Below are 24,161 nucleotides of genomic sequence, written 5' to 3' on the forward strand. Positions count from 1 at the left end.
ACGGTTTAACAGCTCAGCCTAAATCAAATATCAATATCATAACACGACGTCATGGCGAGTAATCAGTAAATACTAAATATATGCTTAGAGTGACATAGATATGGTGGAAATCAGAAAAAAAGGCTTAAAAAATCTTTGATTAGTACTAAAATATAAAATATATTAAAACCATAAATTTATAAAAAAAAATGGAAATGCTATTAATTTAAAAAACAAGGCAAAATAAAAAAATTAATAGAAAATTGTATTTTTTAAAGAAAACTAGAAACTTCAAGAAGGCCTCAAATAGTACATTGATGATAAATATAGCTTTATTTCACTTAATGTTCACAAATGATTTCTGCAATCTAAACTCGCCTGAGTAGTTTTAAGGATTTGAGATTGTTTATAACTTTATGTTACATGGCTAGATTTTCTGTTCTATTAATATACTAGTTTCCTTCTTTACAATTTCTGGAGTTTTCTTCGGTTTTGTTGTCGACATATTTGAGTTTTTATTTGAATATTTTGACTGGGCTATATGTGCGTAAAACCCTTGCAGTTCGATATGGTATTAGAGTTTAAGAATCCAAAGCCAGTAGATTATTTGGAACAGTTCGGGGATAAAATACAGGTTTTTCTATGAATAAATGGTACACGCAAAACGATAGAAGTTATTGAAGCAACAATCTGTATAGCATGGATCGCTTTGTTCATCAAGTTAGCTAGACATCTAAGGCATGTATATACGGGGGACCAACGGGTTATATTTCCTAGATCTTCTCACATAGGACTACAAGAGATGGTATGACGAACAGTGCCATGGCTGCTCGGTCGCATGTTCTTGATCTTGGCCGCTACTTGAGACTTTGAGTTCTCAAACCAGAAAGAAGTGCAGTGGACTGTTGGTGAAGGGATAGAGAGGGATGCGTACCGTACCATCTCAAAACGATGTCCAATGAGCTTTGGCCGGAAGTTGCCAGACAGAACGAAGAGCTTACTACGTGCCCCTGCTCTTCTCTAAGGGCGGAACTGCTTTGGTCTGAAACTCTTAAACTGGAATTGCTAGCAAACCACGTGGAAAGGACATCACAACGAAGCCGACGACTCAAACGAGTCAATGATTAGCATCCAAGTAGCTAGGAATAATGTAAAGTAGAAACTTCCTTGCAGTGACCAGAGATGACTAGGTTAATTGTCATTTTGTTTTGAATTCGAACCTTTGGATGTGTGGAGGTCGCCCTTCCTTGGAACGAAAACGACCAAGGCGCGTGGAACGAAAAGGAACTTTGCGCTACTAGCCATGGCATACCACGCTTTAGCCAAACATGAGCTAGCAATATTAAGCTTTAGCCACATACCTCTTTTCTTTTTTTAAAGGAGAGACACCGACTACAACATATAGATAGAAAAGGTTGCAGCATCCTATTATTGCAACATTTTTCTTTGCAAATGCCACTACACGATTTGCATACAATATGAAATGGAACTATATTTCGGGAAGTTTTTACCGACCTTGCGGGGCAGATAAGCTCACGAAATTAATTGCTTAAATTGGAAACGAAGTTGGGAACCGACCTCAATTATTTGTTTTTTTTTCTGATAACAGAGATGTAAGAATTAATTAAGATTGCGACGGGACTCCGAACTTCAGCGCCCAGAAAATTGCTTCACCAAAACCAAGATCCAATTGGGGGGGGGGGGTGCTCTCAACCCTTGGAGGCCATGGACTAGAGGCGAAAATCTTCTCCTATCTAGGGAGAAGGCCAAGGAAGAAGAAGAATGAGTGAGGCCTGATAAATCCATTTTGCATCATTATTTTCTACTATAATTTATCCTATTTAATTGATATATTTTACAATATGATGTAACTTTTAAGTCTTCTATCTCTTAAAGTGCAAGAAATACAAGGAGAGTAGAACTATCGCACAACTGGAATCTAGACCTAAAAACAACAGAAGAAAACAATTCTTCGGAGCTCAAAATGGAATATATGAAAAATTGTGGAGCAAAGAGCGACCAAAGTGGACCCACAAGGGGCTCACATGCCTTGGTGGTTCGCCCTACACCTAGGGCGCGCCATGTGGCCGTGTGAGGTCTCTGTGGCCGATCTGCCGATGCCCTTTGCATCTAAAATCACTTTTGCCCTGGAAAAAATCATAGAAAATCCTCGGGACTTTCTACCACCATCTGTGAGGCAGACTTGGGCGGAGCACTTTTGCTCTTTGGTGAACAATTATGTTGGGGAAACTTCCCTCCGGGAGGGGGAAATCAAAGCCATCATCATCACAAACACTCCAATTATCATGGGGATCATCATCCTCATCAAAATCTTCACCATCACCATCTCATCTCCAAACCCTAGTTCTTCTCTAGTCTCCAATGTTTGTATCAAACCCGGGATTGGTACCTGGCAGTACTTATATGTGTTGATTACACCTTGTGGCTGATGCATAGGAGAATTATTAGTGAAAGATTGTTATGTTCAGATTGTTCTTCATATATAAATGCCTACTCATCATGATTAATATGATGAGTTGTGAGTTGTTCCATTAGTTCTTGACGACATGGGAGAAGTCTTGTTGCTAGTAATCATGTGAAGTTGATTCACGTTCAATGTTTTGATATTATGTTGTGTTGTTCTTTCTCTAGTGGTGTTATGTGAACGTTGACTACATGATACTTCATCATCTTTGGACCTATGGGAAGGAATTGTGGAATTAATTTGTAGATGATGGGTGCTGAGAGTGATAGAAACCCAAACCCTTGGTTATGAATTGTTTCGTGAGGGGCTGTTTTGGATCTTATGTTTAATGCTATGGTTAGATTTATCTTAATTATTTATCTTGTATTTGTTTATTCTTGCATGGAGGGTATAATTATAAGTAGGTGCTTGTTCAAGTAAGAATATTACATTAGCTTCGATTCACCCACACAATACTTATGAAGGCAATGGATGTTAACTCAATGAATCATGGTGAAAGTAACTTGACGAGATTCCCGAGTGTCCTCAAGAACGTTTTAGTCACTATAAGAAACACATCCATCTTGTCCTTAGCATCAATATGGATGGAGCCACTTGCTGCACTATATTATTGTTGTTACTTGTTACTTGTTACCTTGCTACTATTTATGTTGCTACCAGACTATCTAGCAAAACTATCTTTACAACATTTGAAGTGAAATCTCGCTGAAAACTGCTTGTCAATCTCTTTTGCTCCTTGTTGGTTTGACACTCTTACTTATTGGAAGGACTATATTGATCCCCTATACTTGTGGGTCATCAAGAATCTTTTCCGGATTTTGGCAAGAGCAACTTTTACCATACATGTTGTTTTTGTTTTCGTCAGCTACTATGGAAGATAATCCTTTACGAGGCTTGCTTGGGGGGGGGGGGGGGGGGACCTCTCCACGTGCACAAGTGGTTAGCAATGAAACCCCACTGACTTAAAATATTTTTTATGAAATACATGTTGGCATGCTTGAGCAAGTAAAGACTAAACTTTATGCAGGAGATGGAACTGTCCATCCTAATATGCACTTGTTGTTTATACAAGAACTTTGTGGTTTGTTTAAGCTTTCATGTTTTTCGGATGGATAAATATGAATACGTTAATCCATTTATCTTTGGATGAAAATGCAGTGGCATGGTTTAGGCTATTGGATGGTCCGTTCTCATGGGACTGTGGCTGAACTAGAGTTCACTACTACACTATGTGCGATAACGACATCCCAGACAGTGCAAAAACAGATCCATGTGTCCATCAGAAGAAACTTGTGAGATTGGAGGGTCATCGCACATGAAACTATAACGCAAACTATTTGTGATACTTTGCACACAATTATTTTTGGTAAACCTTTTGCGGAAGTGAACTTTAGCACACACAATTTCAGTACGATAAACCGCGTGTATATACTTACACATGGGTTTGGCTATTCAATGGTCTATGTCAACTACTCCCATTGCACACATAAAAATTCGGGTGTAACCGTGTGCGTTAAATCCTAGACAGTTAGTATATCGAACTATGTGTCTGGTTTAACCTTTCACACACAGCCGTTGTTTTCTAACTGTTTGCGATATTGTTATTTGGATAAGATCAACCTCGCTGTAATGGCGTGTCGCCAGTCCACCAAAGGAAGGATATGCAAGAGATTCAATCCAAATCCAGACTTGAACCTGAAGACAGGGGAGATGAAAAGTGGTTTCTCAAACTTGCTTGTTACAATTTCTCCAAGGAGATGAAAAATGGCCTGAACTCGTAAATCTGTGTGTCGCACCTTCGCCATAGATAGATTCAACCCTTGTTTGTACCCTAGGTACTCACCGTCAGAGTAATACTCACGACAACTGGCGTCACCAGCTCCAAAAGGAGAAAGGAAATTTTGTTTCAAATTACTTGTTACAAAAGGAACAAGACATGCTTTCCTATATTAATTACAGGGAATAATTGCTGAATTACTGTGGTCGAACGACAATCCATAGTCTTTCTTAATTTTATCTTATTGGAGTAATTAATAAATTATCATGGTTGAGTGATAAGTCATCTTCCTTGATTTAATTTACTTGGAATAACATTATGGTTGGGTAGTACTCTCATCGTCTTTGAAAGAGTGTACTTACAACATTGTTGGGGGTCAAACTATCTCAAAGTTTGACCGAGTTTGTGTAAAAATATACATATTTGTGAAACAAATTAGGTATATGATGAAAATATATTTTATCATGAATCTAATACTACTAATTTGATGGCATAAATGTTGATGTATTATTTATACATACGGTTAAATATAAAAAAATTTGATCTTCCAACAAAGTTGAAAGTACATTCTTTAAAGAACGAATGGAGTAAGTCCTGGCCGGTTTTTTCCTATGAATGATATCAGATCGACGAGTTGAACTTGACCGGCCAGGCAAACTGGAGTACTAGTACTCATAGGTAGAGAAATCTCTAGGTTGTTTCCGATCCTTGATTGCGATGAAAAATCAACCAGTATATGATCAGTGATCCACTCCGCTGGATGTGTCCTCTGTTTAGTCTGCTTGTGTATGTTTTTCCCAAGCAACATCTGACCAGGCCGGGTGCATCTTATTCCACGTACTTATGTTCTTTCATCTCATCCATACGTAACGGCATTTCTAACCGATCCCCTATAATCAGTTAGAGGAGTAAAAAATCAGTTTTATTTCTCTAGCCGGCACCTAGCCACGCCCCACTTTTCTATATTTACTCCACCGCTCGGTGGTCAAGTAAAAAAAATCTCCTCTTCGCCTCCTCTTCATCACCACCTTCTCTAACTTGCCTCCTCATCCTCCGTCGTCGGTGACTACCCCCGCCGTTCCCCGATGCCCTTCACCTCCCAATGGCCGGGCCCCGTCACCGGTGATCCCCGCTGCCGATCCGCAGCACGGATCCGAGCTGCCACGCCCGTGGTTCATCTTCGAGTGGCGCGTCCTCAAGCTGCCACCGCCCCTCCAATGCGTCCACCGCCCACCGTATCGCCGACTTCCCCGAGCTCCCTCCGCCAAGGGAACCACAGAGGAAATACCTCGGCGTCCGCTAGCGACCATGGGGGACTTAGGTTGCGGAGATCAACGACCGCGAGAAGCACACACGAAAATGGATAGGGTCGTTTAAATTTCAGTTGTCAAGACAATGAGTTAAATTTCGCTTGTCAATACAATGTGGCAAATTTGGGTTGTTCAAATCGAAAGTAGGTTCAACTATTATGCGAATTTGAATACTCCGTTATATATAGGTGGTCGGCTAAGTCTGGCCAAATCTTAGAGCATCTCCAATAGATGATCCAAATGTAAAAATAACTAACTTTTGAACCGTCTGAGGCCAAAAACGCAGCTCCAACAGACGGTCCATATGTAAAAAAAATTGGACCGCGGCCTCCTCATGATGTAAAATACAACACCTCACGATGCAAATTTACATCACGAGGTGCATCTGGTCCAAAACCAGCTGCCGCCCGCGAACGCCCAACCGCCACTTCATTTCCTTTCCCGCCCGCCCGCCCGCGACCTCCCGCCTGTCCAACGCCGCCCCGCCGCCTCCTCCACACCCCGTCGCCGCCCCGCCGCACGCCGCCCGCATCAGATCCGGCGCCGCCCCCCCTCCCCCCGCTGTTTCCACGCCGCCCGCCCGTCGCTGTTTCCACGCCGCCCCGCCGCCCGTCCACCCGTCATAGCTCCGTCCGCCACCGCCCCGCACGCGGCCGCCGCCCCACCCGGCTCCATCCGCCACCGCCCCGCGCGGCTCCGTCCGCCACCGCCCCGCCCGCCGTAGCTCCGTCCGCCACCGCCCCGCACGCCACCGCCGCCCCGCAGCTCCGCCCCGCCCGACTCCGTCCGCCATCGCCCCGGCCGCACGCCGCCGCCGCTCCACCGCTCTCTGATGGCACTGAAGAAGATGCTGAAGGGCAAGTCGAGCTTCTTCGGCGTGAGGCAGAAGCCCTCCGGTAACTGGGGTGTGGAGTTCTCCGACGCCGGATGGCGTTGGTGGATCGGCACGTACCCCTCCGCCCACGAGGCCGCGCGTGCCTACGACGTGACGGTGTGGCGTGCCGAAAGGCCTCGGTCGCACCTCAACTTCCCAGAGATCGAGAGTCGGGCGGAAGCGGGGATGCTTGTGCCACAGGGCATCAACATGAAGGAGATCGTGACGAAGAAGAAGGGGCGGAAGAAGGAGGACGAGGCCGGTCCCTCCATGGTGATCCCCATCGAGTCCTCTTTCAAGGAGGACTGGGCAGACTTCTCGAAGGAGGAGGAGGAGGAGGAGGAGGAGGAGGGGTGCGACGGCCCTGACGAAGGAGGAGTTCTGGGCGCAGTTCCGCAGCTCCGACGATGAGGAATAGTTTATCTAGTAGTTTGAATAAGTAGTGGTTGAAGTTCATGTATCAAACGATGTTGAATTTGATGTTTGAACTATGTTGAATAGACTAGTAGTATGTCGTTTTAAGAAATTTACATCTTCATATTGGACCATCTATTGGAGTTGCTCTTTTGGACCATCAATTTGGACCATCTGTTGGAGTTGAGCTTTTTTCGGAGCTTTAAAACGCACTTTTTGACGGTCCAAATTTTACATCTCCGATTTTGGACTGCCAAATTTTGAACCATCTATTGGAGATGCTCTTAGTGGAATAAAAATACTCCACTAAGGTTTGTTTTGCCGGATCCTCCATTATATAGGGGATCGGTTAGAAATGCCCTGACTATGACTATTGTTTTTCTTATTATTCCATGAACTTTTAGCGACATACGTGTGACTGTGGCTAAAAGTAGTTCTCATTATTGAATGCTTTTTTGGTGTTTGAAAGCACGCTACTTTGTTTGGTGGCAATGTTTAAGTGGACTATTCGTTATCTCGGCATGAGGCGACGATTCATCCACGAAATCCCATCGGTGACTTTACTCGCTACTTGTCCCAGCCCAGCCACGCAATAGAGTAGTAAAGTCAGGTTTGCTGACTACTAGCCCTCTTCCGCACGTATGCTGCTCTTATTCCACACGTATGTTTGCTTTTGGTTGGTGCCTTTATTTCTTTCCTTTGTACGCAATTGTGACTGAAAATTATGTTTTGGTTCCATGATTATTACCTCAAACCACTCGTTCCAATCGTGTTCCAGGGTGACGTTTTGGAAAGACATGATCGAATTTCTAAATGTACATTCAATGTCTAGTCCTTTCGCCATTGAAGACACTACGTGTACTTATTCTTTCTATAATTTTTAGCTATTCAAGATCGAATTGTGGCCGTATGCATCGTTCTGATGCAGAGACCAGGGAGTCCCCCTTTTCGGAAAAAAAATTAAAGATCGAATAGAAAATCCCTAGTTCATTAGACATGAACAGTTGGTTTTACTTTTTCGCTCACGGTTGGAATTTTGTCCACCAAAGTTCAGATTTTTTTTCTCATTCAGGAAAAGGTTGGTTTTTTAAATATAATTTAGAAATAAATTATTCAAAAAAATGATAAATTCATATCTTAATGTTACTGCGTTGTTGCATGGTCATTGAACCTTGTCCAGTAAAATAATCGAGACATGTTTGCAAACCTTCCTGAAACATGTATGTGAAACAATTCACGCGAACCATCTTGCTGACGGTTTGGTAACCTCAGTTGGCTTGTACATGTGGCTTTCTTATAAGGCCTTGTCCTTTTCAACCTGTTCTCTAAAAAGATCCAAGTGGAAACTCGGCAAAACATGAATAATTTTTTTTAAACAAAGTACAATTGAAGTCGCTCACATACACAAGCATACACTTACCCTATGAATGCCAGCACACAGACCCAACCCCTATGAGCATTTCCGGGAGACTGAGCTGGCATAGCATCTTGAGATTTTACGAAGTCACCACAAGCACCTCGCAGTCGACGGGACGTCTCCCCCCACTGAAAAAACATCATCGGAAGCCTGAAACAAATCCAGAAATAATGCGAGCACCAATGTAAAGTCTAGGACTTTGATCCTGATGGGCTTGCGATACCACTGTCCTCCCAACCATTCAACCACAGGTTGGTTGCGAACATGAATAAAACTTGTGAAACGAGATTGTACTAATAAAATATCTAGGCAACTTACAAAACTTGCCTTAAATTTATCCCAAATAGGCTTAAAAATGTTCATTCATTAAATTCACGTGACCCATAACATATAGTGTATTACCTAGATATCGTAGTCGCATCATGGCAAAAAAAGGTAGATATCACAGTCATATCATCAAAAGAAGGGAAAGTTGTAGCTGTGTGGCCATGTAGCTACATGGTAGGATAGAAAATCCAGACTCATGAAGATAACCACTTGTTCCGTTCCATAATGTAGTGTGTATAGATTTCTTTTTCAAGTCAAACTTTGCAATGTTTGACTAAGTTTATAGCGAAATCTATTTATATCTACAATACCAAAAATATAAAATATGAAACTACATCTTATGATGAATCTAATTATATATGTTTGGCATTCTAGATGTGAATGTTTTTCTCCATAAACTTGGTCAAAGTTTGTAAGATTTGGCTTTTCAAAAAATCGATATGCACTGTATTATGGAACAGACGGATTACATCATTTACCTCTAGATGATGACGTGTGGGTTACTCTCAAATTCTTAATGGTTGTTTAATTAAAAAGTGGAGAATAAGAGATAAGAATCGTGGGCCACACGCAAGCACCTCAGTGACGTCTACTCTTCTGACTCTGCCTTATATATGCCATTGTTAGCAGGACATTGGTGCAGGTAGCTGAGATACATACATATATATACTTCCAGCGTCCATATGGGCAGAATATGTGAAGGAGCTAGCATCGGACAAGGTACACACGCGTGATGTACTCTTTACGTGCTTTGTGCCTCTTCCCTACTCTTTAATTTGTGCAAGCACCAGCAGGAAATGCTTCTGTTCCTACTTCACTCTATTACCTGGAGGAGCTTTTCAGCTCATGCATACTCCTTTATCTGGAAAAAAAAACTCATGCATACACGTGTAAGTGCAGGGGTAATTGATCATGCATGTCCAAACAAAATTCACGCCGGCCTGGAGCTAGTTAGAGAAGAAGGCCAACACCTCGCCAACGCAAGGACACTTATTTAAAGAAAGAGAACAATAAGCTTCCCATGCAAACTTGCATTCAGAAAACAGTTGCATAGGAGACATTCAGAAGAAAAAAAAATCTGTTATAATATTATTCAGAACAAAATTTATAGAAAACTGAACCGTTAGAACGAACCGCCCATCGGGGACATGGAGGAAGGGCTTGGTGTTTTAGCAAGCATCGACGCCTACACAGCTGGCCATGGCTTTGAGGAGGAAGGGCGAGGAGCGGAGGGAAGGGAAGGGCATCATAGGTTATGGTACGCATAGGTATCCTATATGATCATTTGAACAGGTCAAGTTCAATCTTTTCTCAAAAAAAAAAATCTTCCGGTAGCGTATTTTCTTGGGGGGTAACTTCCTCTTACTTGCCTCTCTATTACCTGGAGGAGCTTCTCAGCTCATGCATACTGCTTTCTCTGAACAAAAAGAAAACTCATGCATACTCGTGTAAGTGCTGGGATAATTGTTCACGCATGTCCAAACAAAAGTCAGGCCGGCTTGGAGCTAGCTAGAGATGAAGGCCAGCTAGAGAAGAAGGCCAACACCTGTCCAGCGCAAGGACACTTATATTTAAAGAAAGAGAACAATGTAAACGTCCTGCATTGACGACGCAGCTTCCCATGCAAACTTGCATTCAGAGCAAAGTTGCATAGGCGAATATTCAGAAGAAAAAGTCAATATCCAGAACAAAATTGATACTCCCTCTGTGGCATAATATAAGACGTTTTTGTAAGCTATGTTTGCAAAAATGTCTTATAAAGACGGAGAGAGTAGAAAACTATAGACCCTTTCCTGCCCACCATGACGTGTCTGCAAGGAAGATCCTAGAACAAAATATTGTCCGGAAAATAGTCAGGTCCCGAGCTGCACATGGCAAGGATGAAGAAGATGGCAAGCTTGCTGGAGTAGCAGCACCCGACATGGCCACAAGCAAGGAAGAGACAGTAAACCGTTAGAACAAACCGCCCATCAGGGACATGGAGGAAGGGCTTGGTGGTTTAGCAGTCGTCGACGCCTACTTAGCTGATCATGGCTTTGAGAACGGAGGGCGAGGAGCAGAGGGAAGGGAAGGGGATCATAAGTTAATCCAATCACAGTGGGCAATATGGAGAATTTACTTACAAAATTTTGTTTATTTAACATTTTTGAATGATTTTATATTATATCAATTTATTCAAATTACAAGCATAAAGAAGTCCTAGAGAACTTCAAGTTCACATGGGTAAACATTTTTCACATTCAAAAGAATACTTGCGACAGATTTTGTCATTCTAAAGCACTTTAGCCCTAAATCATGTACGGAAGGGTGTCTAGGTTTGGAAAACAATATGAGAAAATGCATACATACAAATAAGTACAACTTCGTGCCAGTAAATTAATATAATTTCAAATATCTTCTAAAAAGAGCAACGTTCCTCGTAGAATATTTGTGTATATAGCGAAAAATGCTAAAAAAAATAGATACAAAATAACACATGGATATTAATTTACTGGGCAACCACAACAACCACCGATGGAATATCTAGGCCTCTGCCCTCCAAATTGAGCTCCGGGTTGTGGAGGAATGGGCTGGCATATCACGACACGAGATGGCTCCTCAATGTGAAGGAGGCAGTGGAGGGATAGGAAAAGAGGCATGTTCGGTGGGCTTGAAGCCTACTTCTTATCGTTTTAGCTGGAAAATGGTGTTGAAGCCTTGATGGGGGCGAAGACGCAGCATGAAGGTAGACAGACAGTTGTTATGTCTGGGTGTGACAGAATTAGATGGTGAAAATCATTATAAGAAGTTGTTCATAGAATATAAAAAATAATCTCCATGCACCATTGCAGTTCATGCTTCAAGAGATCATATGAAGCGAGTTTTATTCCTGTCTGATATAATGTGTGTGCATGCATATGTAAATGGTGAGATTGCAGTTGGATTGCAGATACACAGATTGATCAAGGAGTAGCCACACAAGTTGGCCCATCGATCCACCATGACCAGCTCGGAAATCCTCTGTGAACGACCGAAGTGGATATATAATAATCAATGGCGTGGAGCCTAGGATCTCAGCGCCAAGAAATCGTGTCACACAATGGACACGCTCATCAGCCACCACCTCATTCGCGATTGATCAGTAAGCCTACATCCACTCACTTCCATGTCCAAGTTGTTACTTCATTGTACTAGCTGGTATGTACTAGTTATTTATACAATTTTTCTTTTAGGAAACTAACTGTTTCTTATCACATAAACTCAAGAGCTTGATCTGATGATGCTCTATGCTGTATGATTTTCTCAACGTGGAAGCTAAAGCCCATCTCAATGATCAATAGGAGTCTATAGTTTCTTCACAAAGGAATATTGTCCTATTATGTGATTCAGATTCGTTTACTTTTTACAGTATTATAAACCACTACATACCCATTCATTTATATGATTCACCATAACTTGAAGATGGGTATTTGAATTCACATACCTTATTTGAAATGATTTTAACTGAATTCTTTTATGAAAAATTAAGTACTTAATTTCAATGATATAAAATAAAATCATTGGAAATAAATTCAAATTAGTCTAGAATTCATTATTTAAGTTTGCAGAATACAGGCGCCTTGAAGCCCCAATCCGGTTCCTTACAAGGGGCTACATGGTGTCTGGCTCCATGATTCTGAATGCACAAATTGACGACTATCAAATTTAAAACATTCGCCTATCCACAAATCATTCAAATATATTGAGGTTTTGGAGTATTTCAAACCCATACCAAGAATTCAGAGTACATGATTTCATAGAGACTAAAATCATTCAAATATATTGAGTTTTTGGAGTATATCACCTTCCCCCATCAGTTCAAACTTTTGGATAAATTAGCTGGAGCACTAATTCAACATGATATTAGAGCCAAGAGGTCCCATATTCAATACATAGCTAATATATTATTAATGAAAATAGTTTCCACATACATCAACCCAACGTCTAAGGTCTCAAGGAGGCTACACATCCATGGGGTGGGGGTGAAATATATTGACCGCCTCTGTCCATAAGTGACTTTTAGGTAGACATTTTAAAATATTTGAGCTAGGCTCCTAGGTCTGATCATCTCCATTGAATTTTTGTTTTAGGCAAACTGGAGGAATCTGATGGAACATTATTATGCCTAATAGTAGCAACCTGCAAACTCGTCAGCAGTGCCTGCAATTTCCATGTGTTTCTATTAAGTGATGATGGTTTTACCCACAAAGAAATCACTGAGTTGGTGGCTGGCACAATGGTGGTTGCTATTTGCTACCCCTATATACTTCTGAAATGGCACGAATTGATCTTCCCGAACTTGACACCCTTGAAGTCGTGGGTCGCATGGCGTCCTAACGTCAGGATTTTCAGAGACACAGGCGTTCTTGTGATTATTTCCTACCTGCTATTGCTGGACATCAATTGGAGATTCCTCTTACTTGCCATCTTTCCTATTATGGCCATTACTTTCATAGGAGCACTGTACTTTAAGCTCAATCGTTGTACTGGCGACATTGGTCGTAAAGTTACTCCACAATCTTCTATGGTCGATGAGAATACCATCATCAAGACACCTATGGAGCTGGAGATCATAGTGGTGGTGACGTTCGGGGCGCTGTTGGTGATGGATCAACTTGACGATGGTGCAGCTATGGGCTTCGCCATCACACAGTTTCTCTTGTTCCTGAGCTCCACTGTGGCGGCATTGACGCGCATGATGATGAAGCTGCCTACTGATCCTTTTCCGGGCAGTGCACCGGCGTCAGAGTTGCTCCACAAGACCTTGCTTCTACTTCTACTGGTGACGGCACACACATTGGCCGCGGAGTGGCTGGGCGAGGATGTGGTTCTGTTCTGCATGCCGGAGGTTGTTCCGGTGCTCCTCTGGTACAGCCTTCACCTCGACCGCCCACACCACCACCCACTCATCAGCGTCGACAAAATGAAGCCACGCATGAAGGGGCTCATTGCCCTATCTACACTGGTGGTATTTCCTCTTTTCGCATACATGGTGAACTCCATGGATGTTTCTGGGCTCTCCTGGTGCACGAGGATCATGGTGTCATGTGGCGTCTCAGGGGTTCTGACCTACTACCTTGTGTTCATGCTACGCTACTGGCATTGGCCGTGGAAAAGAGAAGCAGCAGCCGCTGGCCGCAGCAAGGACGATGTGGTTTCCTCCGGCATGCTCAAGTTTTTGGCAAATGTTTTACTCATAACGGCGGCATTGCTGCTGCTGCTAAGGTATATGGTTTCTGTCCGGCTTGGTCTGCAACCATCATTGGTTGGTATGCTACATTTAAATTCGCAACGACTAAGCTAGTACTTCTACTGTATCGTAATTGTTGGATGTGTCTCTCTGTACTACTATAGTACACCAATTTTTAACCTAGTTTAGCCTCCACAGTGATGCAGAAGCACTTGTTGGCCGTTGAATTCTTCCATAGGATGAATTACCGCCGTTTATCAACGTTGAACCCAACTGATCAAATGGTCGTTGTTTCTGGGATTCGCTTGGCAGGCCGCACGCCAAAAGGAGGGCAAGAAAATCTTTCTAGAGTCAACTGTACCTGCACACCTGCATTAATACGATCTTGATCTGTCGGTGATGAGAAAACTTTTCGCCCAAGATCTTCTGCGTAAGCATGTTTTGTGAAGTACCCATCCTGTAACTGTAAGACACAACGTGCATAGCAGGCACCTTGTACAAAAAGTCACTTTGGAGGACGAGCTCTAGGGAGCCCTATATTTTGAATAGTGTCAAAATTGTATTTTGAACTTTAAAAAAAGTCAGAAAAACTATGAGATGGTTGGAGTAGATGAAGTTGTCGGTGAAGATGGCGGTGACAGTGACACTGGCGATGAGCTACTAGTCCGTTTAGGACCAGTACGGAGACGTGGGAGTTTGCATTAGAAGGTCAAGTCGGAGTAAACATTAGTAATCTGACTAGACTCCGACTTTGTTTCTTTTCTTTTCTTCATGCGGTGGACCACCGCCGAATCTCGGGCTAAATCGGCGGTGGTACTATTTCCTCTTTGTTTCTTTTCTTCTTTTCTCACAGTATAATCTGATAGCCATGCTGTGTAATCTCGGGCTCCTCATGCCGAGGAAAACAGCGACACTGCCGTGGACCACCGCCGAATCTCGGGCTCCTCATGCCGAGTTTAGAACTCCTTCTTGGGCCACTGCTACAAGCGTGGGGATGGAGGCGGAGCTGCACAGGCCGCCATGCACAAACAAGAGGGTGGAGCTCGGGGAGGAGCCATCGCCGTGATGGGAGGGGAGGAGGCACGAGAGCGCTGTCCATGAGGTACAACAACACGAGAAAGCATGTCAGGAGATGTAAATAATCAGACCAACGCACCGGAACATTGCCCATGATGAGGAGGTCGACATCATCGAAACTCTAGACGGGTAAAACCGATGCGGGCAACCGCAGGTGGGTGGGATGTACGAATCGATGCTTTGGATTATATAGAATGCGAGTAGGGGAAGAGAGTGGTAGCTAGCACGACGGTGGAGACCTTCGGATTTCGCCGGAACCGGCCGGCGAAGGTAGCGGCGAAAATGGCAACGTGGAAGAGCGAGAGAGAGAAGTGACAAAGAGGAGGGGTCAGACTGAGTTTTCTCTCCTTTCGCTTTCCCTTCGGCACAGTAAAAGGGCACGTGGACTGCGCTGTTACTCGCCCTTGTCTAGCGCCATATTGTGTTTCATAATGCAGCGCCCGATGATTGTGGTGCCAAGGAAAAAAATCGACAAAGGAAATATATTAATATTGCAAAGATACCAATTACGCCCGGCCTCTGTACCAACAAGATCTCCAAAGGCATCAAGGATACGCACAGCCAAAATGAAGTAAAAAAAGAAGAAGAAAAATAGACCCCGCCATGGTGATGAATCACTAACATCAGCAGCACTGTAACCACCACCGAAGACAATATCTGGAATATAAAAGAGGTTCTCTAAAAGCAACGCCTCCAAGAAGGGAGCAATGCACAAGCGTTGTCGTTGCCCGGTCGAAGATCTTGGGTTTTTATCCCGGAGAAAGTCTGAGTTCATCCCAAAATAATGCCTTCAGCAAGGCCATTGCGAGGTACAACCAATAAAGGCCAGACCTTGAATTTTCACCTGGGAATCAAGACTCGGTACTCGAGGAGCACCACCAAAAATGCAGTCCTCCAGTGTTGCCGCCCCCGCTTGCCGAGGCCCTAGTTGCAAGTCACCAACAGAATGAGCGGCGGATCGTCATCTTCTCCCCATCCATTGAGAGTACTCCCTGGGACCTCCACCGATAGTAGACGATCTCAACTCAACACGAGCATGCGAGATAACACCTTCAGAGCCTAATGATCTTCAGCCACGACCGCCTTGAATCCCCATGTCCACACCTTGGAATCAGGGCCGTGGAGGTGCCGATGACGATGTTTTCAAGGTAGTGACAATCTGCTGTTGACAATCACCAAACACCCGAGCACGCAACTTTCTATAGCGTTAGAGACGCATCCGCATCTGATGAGCGCGTCGTGGAGGGTCAGTAGGCAGGAGGCGGTATCCTTGGGTAGCACGAGCCGAACGGACCTTGTGATGGCGCCACTAGGTTCGGCAGAATCGACACAGCTGCACCGATGACCGTGGAGGTTCAACGGTGACATGTCGTGCAGTCTTAGAAGAGATCACCAATGCGATCTTCGGTCATGAGTCAGGGAAGGGGAAGCAACAAGCGTTGCCGGCATCCTGCAAACGCACCGTACACCAGCAGCCTCCCATCGTCGTCTTCCACCATCCGTCGTAGTGCCGCCGCCCTAGAAACCCCGCCTTGGCCTCCATCGCCCTACACGAAGTAGGCCTCCCCCGGAAGAAAGAAACCCCGCCACATTTTGGTAGTGGGCCCGCTGCCACCGCGGCTCAGGTCTGCGGCAGCGGCGGAGGAGAGATCTAATGGGGGGTACGCTGGCGGTGGCACTAGGGTTCATCCCTGGCGTCGCCTGGGGAGAGACGCGAGGGACGCTCGAACCGTTTTTGCCAAGGAGTTTAATAAAGGAGCGGCGTATTGTGAGACTGCAACGACCATTGCATGTAGACCGACCTTTTGGTTGTAGTAGACTGTTCGTAAGTCGTCATACTAAGGCCTCATATGACCCGCGCATCAAAGCCGCAATCATCATCAATGAAAAAATAGTAGATCGGAGCGATCAAATATGTGGCAGAGACACGGAATCCATGCACCGCACCTGAGCCGAGACATATATGCACATAGCACTATACGTACATGGTTGACCGAGCGACGACTTGGACCATTGTGGCAGAATACTAAATTAGATTACTAGCTTCTGTTAGCCTATAAATGAAGCAGAGCTTACTAGAAGCTCCAGAGTGACCGATCATGCAGCGTTCTTCTTCTTCTTCTTCTATGGCACTCGCACGCGCTGTGGCAGTGCATGCTGCTTCTCATTTGCTCTTCCTTGGTGTCTCATAAGTCGCTACTCTCCGCTCGATTGTTTTTCTACTCCCTTTTCTCCTCATAAAGAAGCAATAATATTAACTCTATGCCCGGGTGGCCGGCTTACGTCCATGTAGCTGCGCCAGGAGAGACATGTAGCTGGCCGGCTTACGTCCATGTAGCTTCCTTGGTGGATCCCGTGATCGTGGTAGGCAGTTGCTCCCCTCCGCAAGCCACCCCGGACGTCGACAGTGAGACGCTTGGGCGTCAGGCAGCACCGATGATGGTGGTGCCATGGAATTTAATAAAAGAGCAGCGTACTGTGGAACTGCAACGACCATTGCATGCCCTCCAGCAGCAGCATGTAGACCGAGCTTCTTCGCAGCATCAGCCGGGTCGTCTAATTAATACTAAGAGAGAGCCAGCACGTTAGTACCGAGACATCTATTGTGCCAATGCTTACTGCTACTACTGCTTGATGTTGTGGTTGTGCGCATTCTAAAGTACCAATTATATCTTTTAAAAATTGTGAATTTAACTTCTCACGGTGTGCATAAAAAATAGGGTTACATCATTAACTAGAAGAGGTACCATGCAATGTACAAATATAATATACAGAAACTTTCTTTCTTGAATTAAATTTTAGTATCATAGGTAAATATAGAGACATTCAATTGAAAATTCAAAGCTTTCTCATAGAACAAAAAGTAGCATCACACTGCTTTTTAGAAGAAAAGGCAGACCAGCAATCAAACATCCTAAGTCATCGACCCAACATCTCGTTGTCCATATATGCGCCTTCTTGATAAACCCACACCGATTCAAGGTGCTCACAACTATCACCTTTACTTTTTTATAGGGTCTAAACGCGGCATTATTACTGAACAATGGTCATGGATATATACAACTAACATAAGGAAAAAGCTCATGCCAGACATTGCGCTGGGACTCACAATGGGCGGCACATAGCCGTGCCCATTGCCTTCTGCAACCGTTAAGGTCGCGAGCACCTGCAGGCGTGTCGAGAGAGTCCGGTTTGTGAAACTTATGGAATCTTTCATCTGGTTTTGGGAAAGTTCCATATGTTTTTTTCCCAGTTTCCTTTCTTTTAATTTTTATCCTATTTCTTCCTTTCTTTTACAATCAAAATCTACTTCTTTTTATTATTCTTCTCTTTTTCCTTTTTTAAATTCGTTAACTCTTCAAAATTCGTGAATAATTTCTTAATTAGAGAACATAAAAATTCATGAACATTTTCAAATTCACTAATATTTTAGAATTAATGAAAATATTTTGAATTCATGTAATGTTTAAATCCTGAATGTGTTAAAACCCACGAACAATTTCAAAAACTTTGTGTGTATGTGTAATTAAAAAATGATCATGTATTTCATAAGATGTTCAGAAATTCCAAAAATTGTTAGCATTTTACAAAAATATCAGGAATTTTAAAATACATCCATGTATTATAAAAATATTTATAAATTTAAAACTGATTGTTAGTAGATGAGTTCCCAAAACCCTGTTGACCAGGATGACTTTGACCATTGCTAGAACCAAAAGAGAATCTGTCTTCCAATCTGCTCCTGATCACCTCCTTATATAAAACTACGTACACTCGAGGAGAATACTCAATTCACAAGCTGAGACAGGATCGATCATGAGGCGCTCTTCTTCTTCCTTGGCGCTGGTGGCTCTCCTCATATGCTGTTCCCTGGCATGCTCGGCGGCGGCCCAAGGTACGTGCGTTGTGTTTCCGGCTGCGCTCGGCCTGAGTACATGCAGCTTAAGGAACCATGATTATGCGCAGGTGCTTCTCGTGGAATCCGTGTGCCGGCTGCTCCTCCATCCCCTAAGCCCCGGACGCCGAATCGGCCGGGCGTGGAACCGATCGATCCGCCACCGCCGCCACCACTGGAGACATCAGCGGCACTCGCGCCACACCGGAAGACCCTGCAAGTTTCTGCAAGACTTTGTTGTTAATTATTATGTACATGAAGAACTGCCAGCTCGATCTGAATTGAATCTGGGATTCACTTGTTTAGTTTGTCTCACCGTGTGTGTGTGTGCCTACGCTGTTTTGGTCTCGGATTTCGCTTATTTTCGGATGAAATCTTTTGCCTAAACTCTTGAATCACCAAAAGTCAGCTTAAGAAATTAAAATCGTTCAAGTGTGAATGCAGCCGCAGTTGACTTAATGGTAACTCAAGAGCACCGAGTGTGAATGCAGCCGCAAGTTCCTTCCATCAAGCACTCGGCAAACCCTTTGTCGAGTGTCAGAACAGACCCGGGAACGTGGCACCAACGTTTGCCGAGTGCCGTCTGAGGAACACTCCATGAAGGACGGGGCACATGAGGGCGCTGTTGGGGATATACATAACAGGTAGGCCCACGAAGGGTCGAAATATCATGAAGCATGGGGTCCACACAACATGTGGGTCCAGGTCAATTTCATACAGACACACCATCCACTCGACCAAGCAACATACCATCCACTCGGATGACAGTTCACCACTCGACCGTACGACTCACTCGGATATACGAAGACCAGCAGGCAGCAAAGCAGTCGGCATCTTTCTAATAGTGAGGGCTTAATAGTGGGCTGGCATTATGACATTCATACCCCACTTTGTAACATAGGAGGTGAGGGGGTGGCGCACTCTATATAAGCCACCCCCCACCACTAGACCAAAGGGGGGGGGCTCTTCTTCCACCTCTCTCTCTTTTCACCATTAGTCTCAGGACTTAGCTCAGGCATGGGGATCCGTTCCTCTCTCTCACACACATTGTAATCTCCGGACATATACTCAGATAAAATAAAGCCTCTCCGGAGCACGAGACGTAGGGTTGTTATCTTCACCGTGAGAGGCCCGAACTCGCTAAAACCACCGTGTCACCCATATGCATCTCGATAGATCATGCTCCGTTATACTACCCCTATTCTACTGTCAGACTTAGAACCACGACAGTTGGCGCCCACCGTGGGGCCTGGCGTCTATCGAGCCATGGTGCAAATGGTTTTTCTTCAATCTTCGACAGCGGATCAACTACCATCGCCAGAGAAATTGGCCGCTGAAGTTCTGGCCATCGCGCCATTCGTACAAGCAAAAGGATCAGGGAAGTATTCATTCGATCTAGTCTTTTTACAATAAATTGTCTAACAATAAGTTTGTCTTTTCCTCCTGTGGGATCAGACACACCCATGCATGATCGGTCATGAAGCAGAGGAGAAGAGAAAAGAACAAGTCGTTCCATCTTTTTTGCCTTTTCACGGGATCATCATCAATGGCAACCACCACAAACGACCACTCGCGCGGGTCGTACAAACGCCCTCCGGTGAGGCGTCCACTGAGTCGTCTCCGGCCTCGTCTACGACACTGCCGGCGAGCTCGTACAAACGCCCTCCGGTGAGGCGTCCACTGCGTCGTCTTCGGCCTCGTCTACGACATCCCCACGCGCGGCACCTCCTCCCTCCGACGCTGGTCATCTGGCACAATTCTCCCCCGTGGAGGCACCCGCTCGATCCCGGCGTTGGAGCAAGAAGCTAACCGCGCCTCCATGCACGTCCCCATCACGGTCCGGCCCGGCGTCATCTCCGACTTCAACTGCGACGTCGTCACCCAGCGCCCACACACGCTCAGCTGCTAACGCCCGGCCTGCGGGCGGCAGACCCTGGCGACCAACGCTCGACCCGGTTCCTCGGACGGTGAGGCACGGCTGCCTGCACTCGGCCCGGCTCCGCGGGCGTCCAAGCACGGCTCTGACCGGCGCACAACTCCAGCTCCTTGAGCAGTAAAACACGGCCACCAGTGCGCGCGTCAGTCTCGCCCTTGGCAGCACCGGCCCGCGTCTCCGATGGGCCGCAGTCAGTCGCTCATCGACCTCGTCACCACCTCTCGGCTGCCGACCGATTCCGGCCAGACTGGCAGTTTCCGCCGCAGCGGAGCTCTCCTCTGGGCTGCCCCTGCATGCAGTGGGAGAAACAATCCCTGGGAAAAGAAAACTCCCATTACATGCAGGATCGTATTTAATTCTTGCTAATTAGCATTAATACCTCTTTCATGCAGATTATGCACACAAATACTGGACGGCGGCAATCGACTGCAGGTCATCTCCACCAACGTCGCCTGGTCCACATCGCTGGATTAAAATGAGCAGTGGACCTCCCACGATCTGGCAATAAACCGGCAGGAAGATAACTCCCATCGCATGCAGAATCGTATTTAATTATTGCTTAATCAGCACTAATACCTCTTGCATGCAGGTTCTGAACGTGGGGCAAGTCCATCAATTCGTTGGGCGTGAACAACTCCTTCATTGCGTTAGGCGTGGACGACTCCTTCAATGCTTACGGCGAAAGGCCCACCTCCCCTTTGTTTCGATCAGATTCGGCTCCCGGACGATGAAGCAACTCAATCGACTGCACAACACGTCGTCGTCAACTTCACTCGACTGCCCACGCACTATCACTCGGTTGGGCTTGACTTCATCGACATGCTCCGACTCAGCCGTCCCGCGGGTCGTCACTCAGCGCCTCCTCACTCGGCTGCCTCGTGCGTGCCGTACGGTTGGACACACCCTCGTCAGTGGGCCGCTCCGTACGTCACCATTTCGCGGCGCGTCTACATCATCCGGACGCTCCGCGCGTCGCCACTCGGTTGGTCACCTCATCACCACTCAACCGCTCCGGGCCTCGTCGATCGGTTGGTCACCTCATCACCACTCGACCGCTCCGGGCCTCGTCGATCGGTTGGTCACCTCATCGCCACTCGACCGCTCCGGGCCTCGTCAATCGGTTGGTCACCTCATCACCACTCGACCGCTCCGGGCCTCGTCGATCGGTTGGTCACCTCATCACCACTCGACCGCTCCGGGCCTCGTCGATCGGTTGGTCACCTCATCGCCACTCGACCGCTCCGGGCCTCGTCAATCGGTTGGTCACCTCATTACCACTCGGTAACCCCGCGACACAGTTTTTACAATCTCATAAATAATTTTTATTCTTTTTATATGCTCTCAATCCCCCCAGTGGGTGACTTAGTTGCGAATCTGTCTCGCCTAAGTTTCAAAAAAATCCTACCGAGTGGAGAGCAACCCTCCCACTCGGGGGCTTAGCTGCAGTCCAGTACTCGCCTAAGTTTCAAAAAAACCCTACCGAGTGGAGAGCAACCCTCCCACTCGGTGGCTTAGCTGCAGTCCAGTACTCGCCTAAGTTTTAAAAAAAATCCCACCGAGTGGAGAGCAACCCTCCCACTCGGGGGCTTAGCTGCAGTCCAGTACTCGCATAAGTTTTAAAAAAAATCCCACCGAGTGGAGAGCAACCCTCCCACTCGGGGGCTTAGCTGCAGTCCAGTACTCGCCTAAGTTTCAAAAAAATCCTACCGAGTGGAGAGCAATCCTCCCACTCGGGGGCTTAGCTGCAGTCCAGTACTCGCCTAAGTTTCAAAAAAGTCCTACCGAGTGGAGAGCAACCCTCCCACTCGGGGGCTTAGCTGCAGTCCAGTACTCGCCTAAGTTTCAAAAAAAAATCCCACCGAGTGGAGACCAACCCTCCCACTCGGGGGCTTAGCTGCAGTCCGGTACTCGCCTAAGTTCAAAAAACATGATACAGGTTGGTCACCTCATAACCACTCGGCCGCCCCGTGCGTCGTCAATCGGTTGGTCACCTCATCACCACTCGGCCGCCCCGCACGTCGCCACCAGGTTGGTCACCTCATAACCACTCGGCCGCCCCGCGCGTCGCCACTCGGTTGGTCACCTCATAACCACTCGGCCGCCCCGCGCGTCGCCACTCGGTTGGTCACCTCATAACCACTCGGCTGCCCCGCGCCTCGCCACCAGGTTGGTCACCTCATAACCACTCGGCCGCCCCGCGCATCGCCACCAGGTTGGTCACCTCATAACCACTCGGCCGCCCCGCGCGTCGCCACCAGGTTGGTCACCTCATAACCACTCGGCCGCCCCGCGCGTCGCCACCAGGTTGGTCACCTCATAACCACTCGGCCGCCCCGCGCGTCGCCACTCGGTTGGTCACCTCATAACCACTCGGCCGCCCCGCGCGTCGCCACCAGGTTGGTCACCTCATAACCACTCGGCCGCCCCGTGCGTCGCCACCAGGTTGGTCACCTCATAACCACTCGGCCGCCCCGTGCGTCGCCACCAGGTTGGTCACCTCATAACCACTCGGCCGCCCCGCGCGTCGCCACTCGGTTGGTCACCTTATAACCACTAGGCTGCCCCGCGCGTCGCCACCAGGTTGGTCACCTCATAACCACTCGGCCGCCCCGTGCGTCGCCACCAGGTTGGTCACCTCATAACCACTCGGCCGCCCCGCGCGTCGCCACTCGGTTGGTCACCTCATAACCACTCGGCCGCCCCGTGCGTCGCCACCAGGTTGGTCACCTCATAACCACTCGGCCGCCCCGTGCGTCGCCACCAGGTTGGTCACCTCATAACCACTCGACCGCCCCGCGCGTCGCCATCGGTTGGTCACCTCATCAGCTCTCGGCCGCCCTATGCGTCATCAATCGGTTGGTCATCTCATCACCACTCGGCTGCCCCGCGCGTCGCCACTCGGTTGGTCACCTCATCACCACTCGACCGCCCCGCGCGCCTTCAGACAGCTAAGTCATTTTGCATTCTGTTATTTTCGCCTTCCCGAGTATTCCATAATTCACACATCACGTTCACTTAGAGGCCACACCACCGAGTGTCCCTCTACGCTCGACTGCTTATTTTCACATACTTGCTTAGTACTGGTCATGTGACTCCCATGTCCAGCTTCCATTTTTTCGCATATATCATTCACGAACACCATGTGTCGTTCTTCATTTCGAGTTTGCATCGGTCCTTCGGGGCTGCAACTCAGTCAAAACACTACACTTCCGTTTTATTTTAGCCAGTATTCCAAGTGCGAACGAATCCTTCGCTCTTTTAAACTTTTGCTGGTCAACCAGCAAGCCCCTTGCACTCCCAGCGGGTGTCTATGGGTGTTATTCACACAAATCATTTCAGCACACATCAAATTTCCTCAAGAAATTATTGTGTTGACTTGTGCCATTTTTTACACAAGTTACGCGATCACTCGACGGCCCTACGCGCCAACTTCATCGCTGCTCGGACTCGGTCACCATACT

The 24,161-nt window shown here is 46.4% G+C and overlaps 1 protein-coding gene across 1 annotated transcript; it reads left to right on the top strand.

The window, feature by feature from the left end:
• The first annotated feature begins 9,230 nt into the window (after window positions 1-9,230).
• LOC123057492 (uncharacterized) lies at window positions 9,231-14,118 on the top strand. Its single transcript, XM_044480448.1, has 3 exons — window positions 9,231-9,303; window positions 11,502-11,704; window positions 12,693-14,118. Exons 2-3 carry the CDS (start codon window positions 11,617-11,619, stop codon window positions 13,904-13,906), a joined length of 1,302 nt encoding a protein of 433 aa, XP_044336383.1. The 5' UTR covers window positions 9,231-9,303; window positions 11,502-11,616; the 3' UTR covers window positions 13,907-14,118.
• The last annotated feature ends 10,043 nt before the right edge of the window (window positions 14,119-24,161 follow it).

The sequence above is a fragment of the Triticum aestivum genome, chromosome 3A (genome assembly GCF_018294505.1).
Source record: "Triticum aestivum cultivar Chinese Spring chromosome 3A, IWGSC CS RefSeq v2.1, whole genome shotgun sequence".
In the NCBI taxonomy this organism is placed as follows: Eukaryota; Viridiplantae; Streptophyta; class Magnoliopsida; order Poales; family Poaceae; genus Triticum; species Triticum aestivum.

Excerpts from the sequence above, each read along its gene's own strand:
- LOC123057492 (XM_044480448.1), top strand. The coding sequence starts at position 11,617 with ATGGCGTGGAGCCTAGGATCTCAGCGCCAAGAAATCGTGTCACACAAT. Across the intron at positions 11,705-12,692 it reads ACCTCATTCGCGATTGATCA|GCAAACTGGAGGAATCTGAT; the intron begins GTAAGCCTACAT and ends TTTTTGTTTTAG.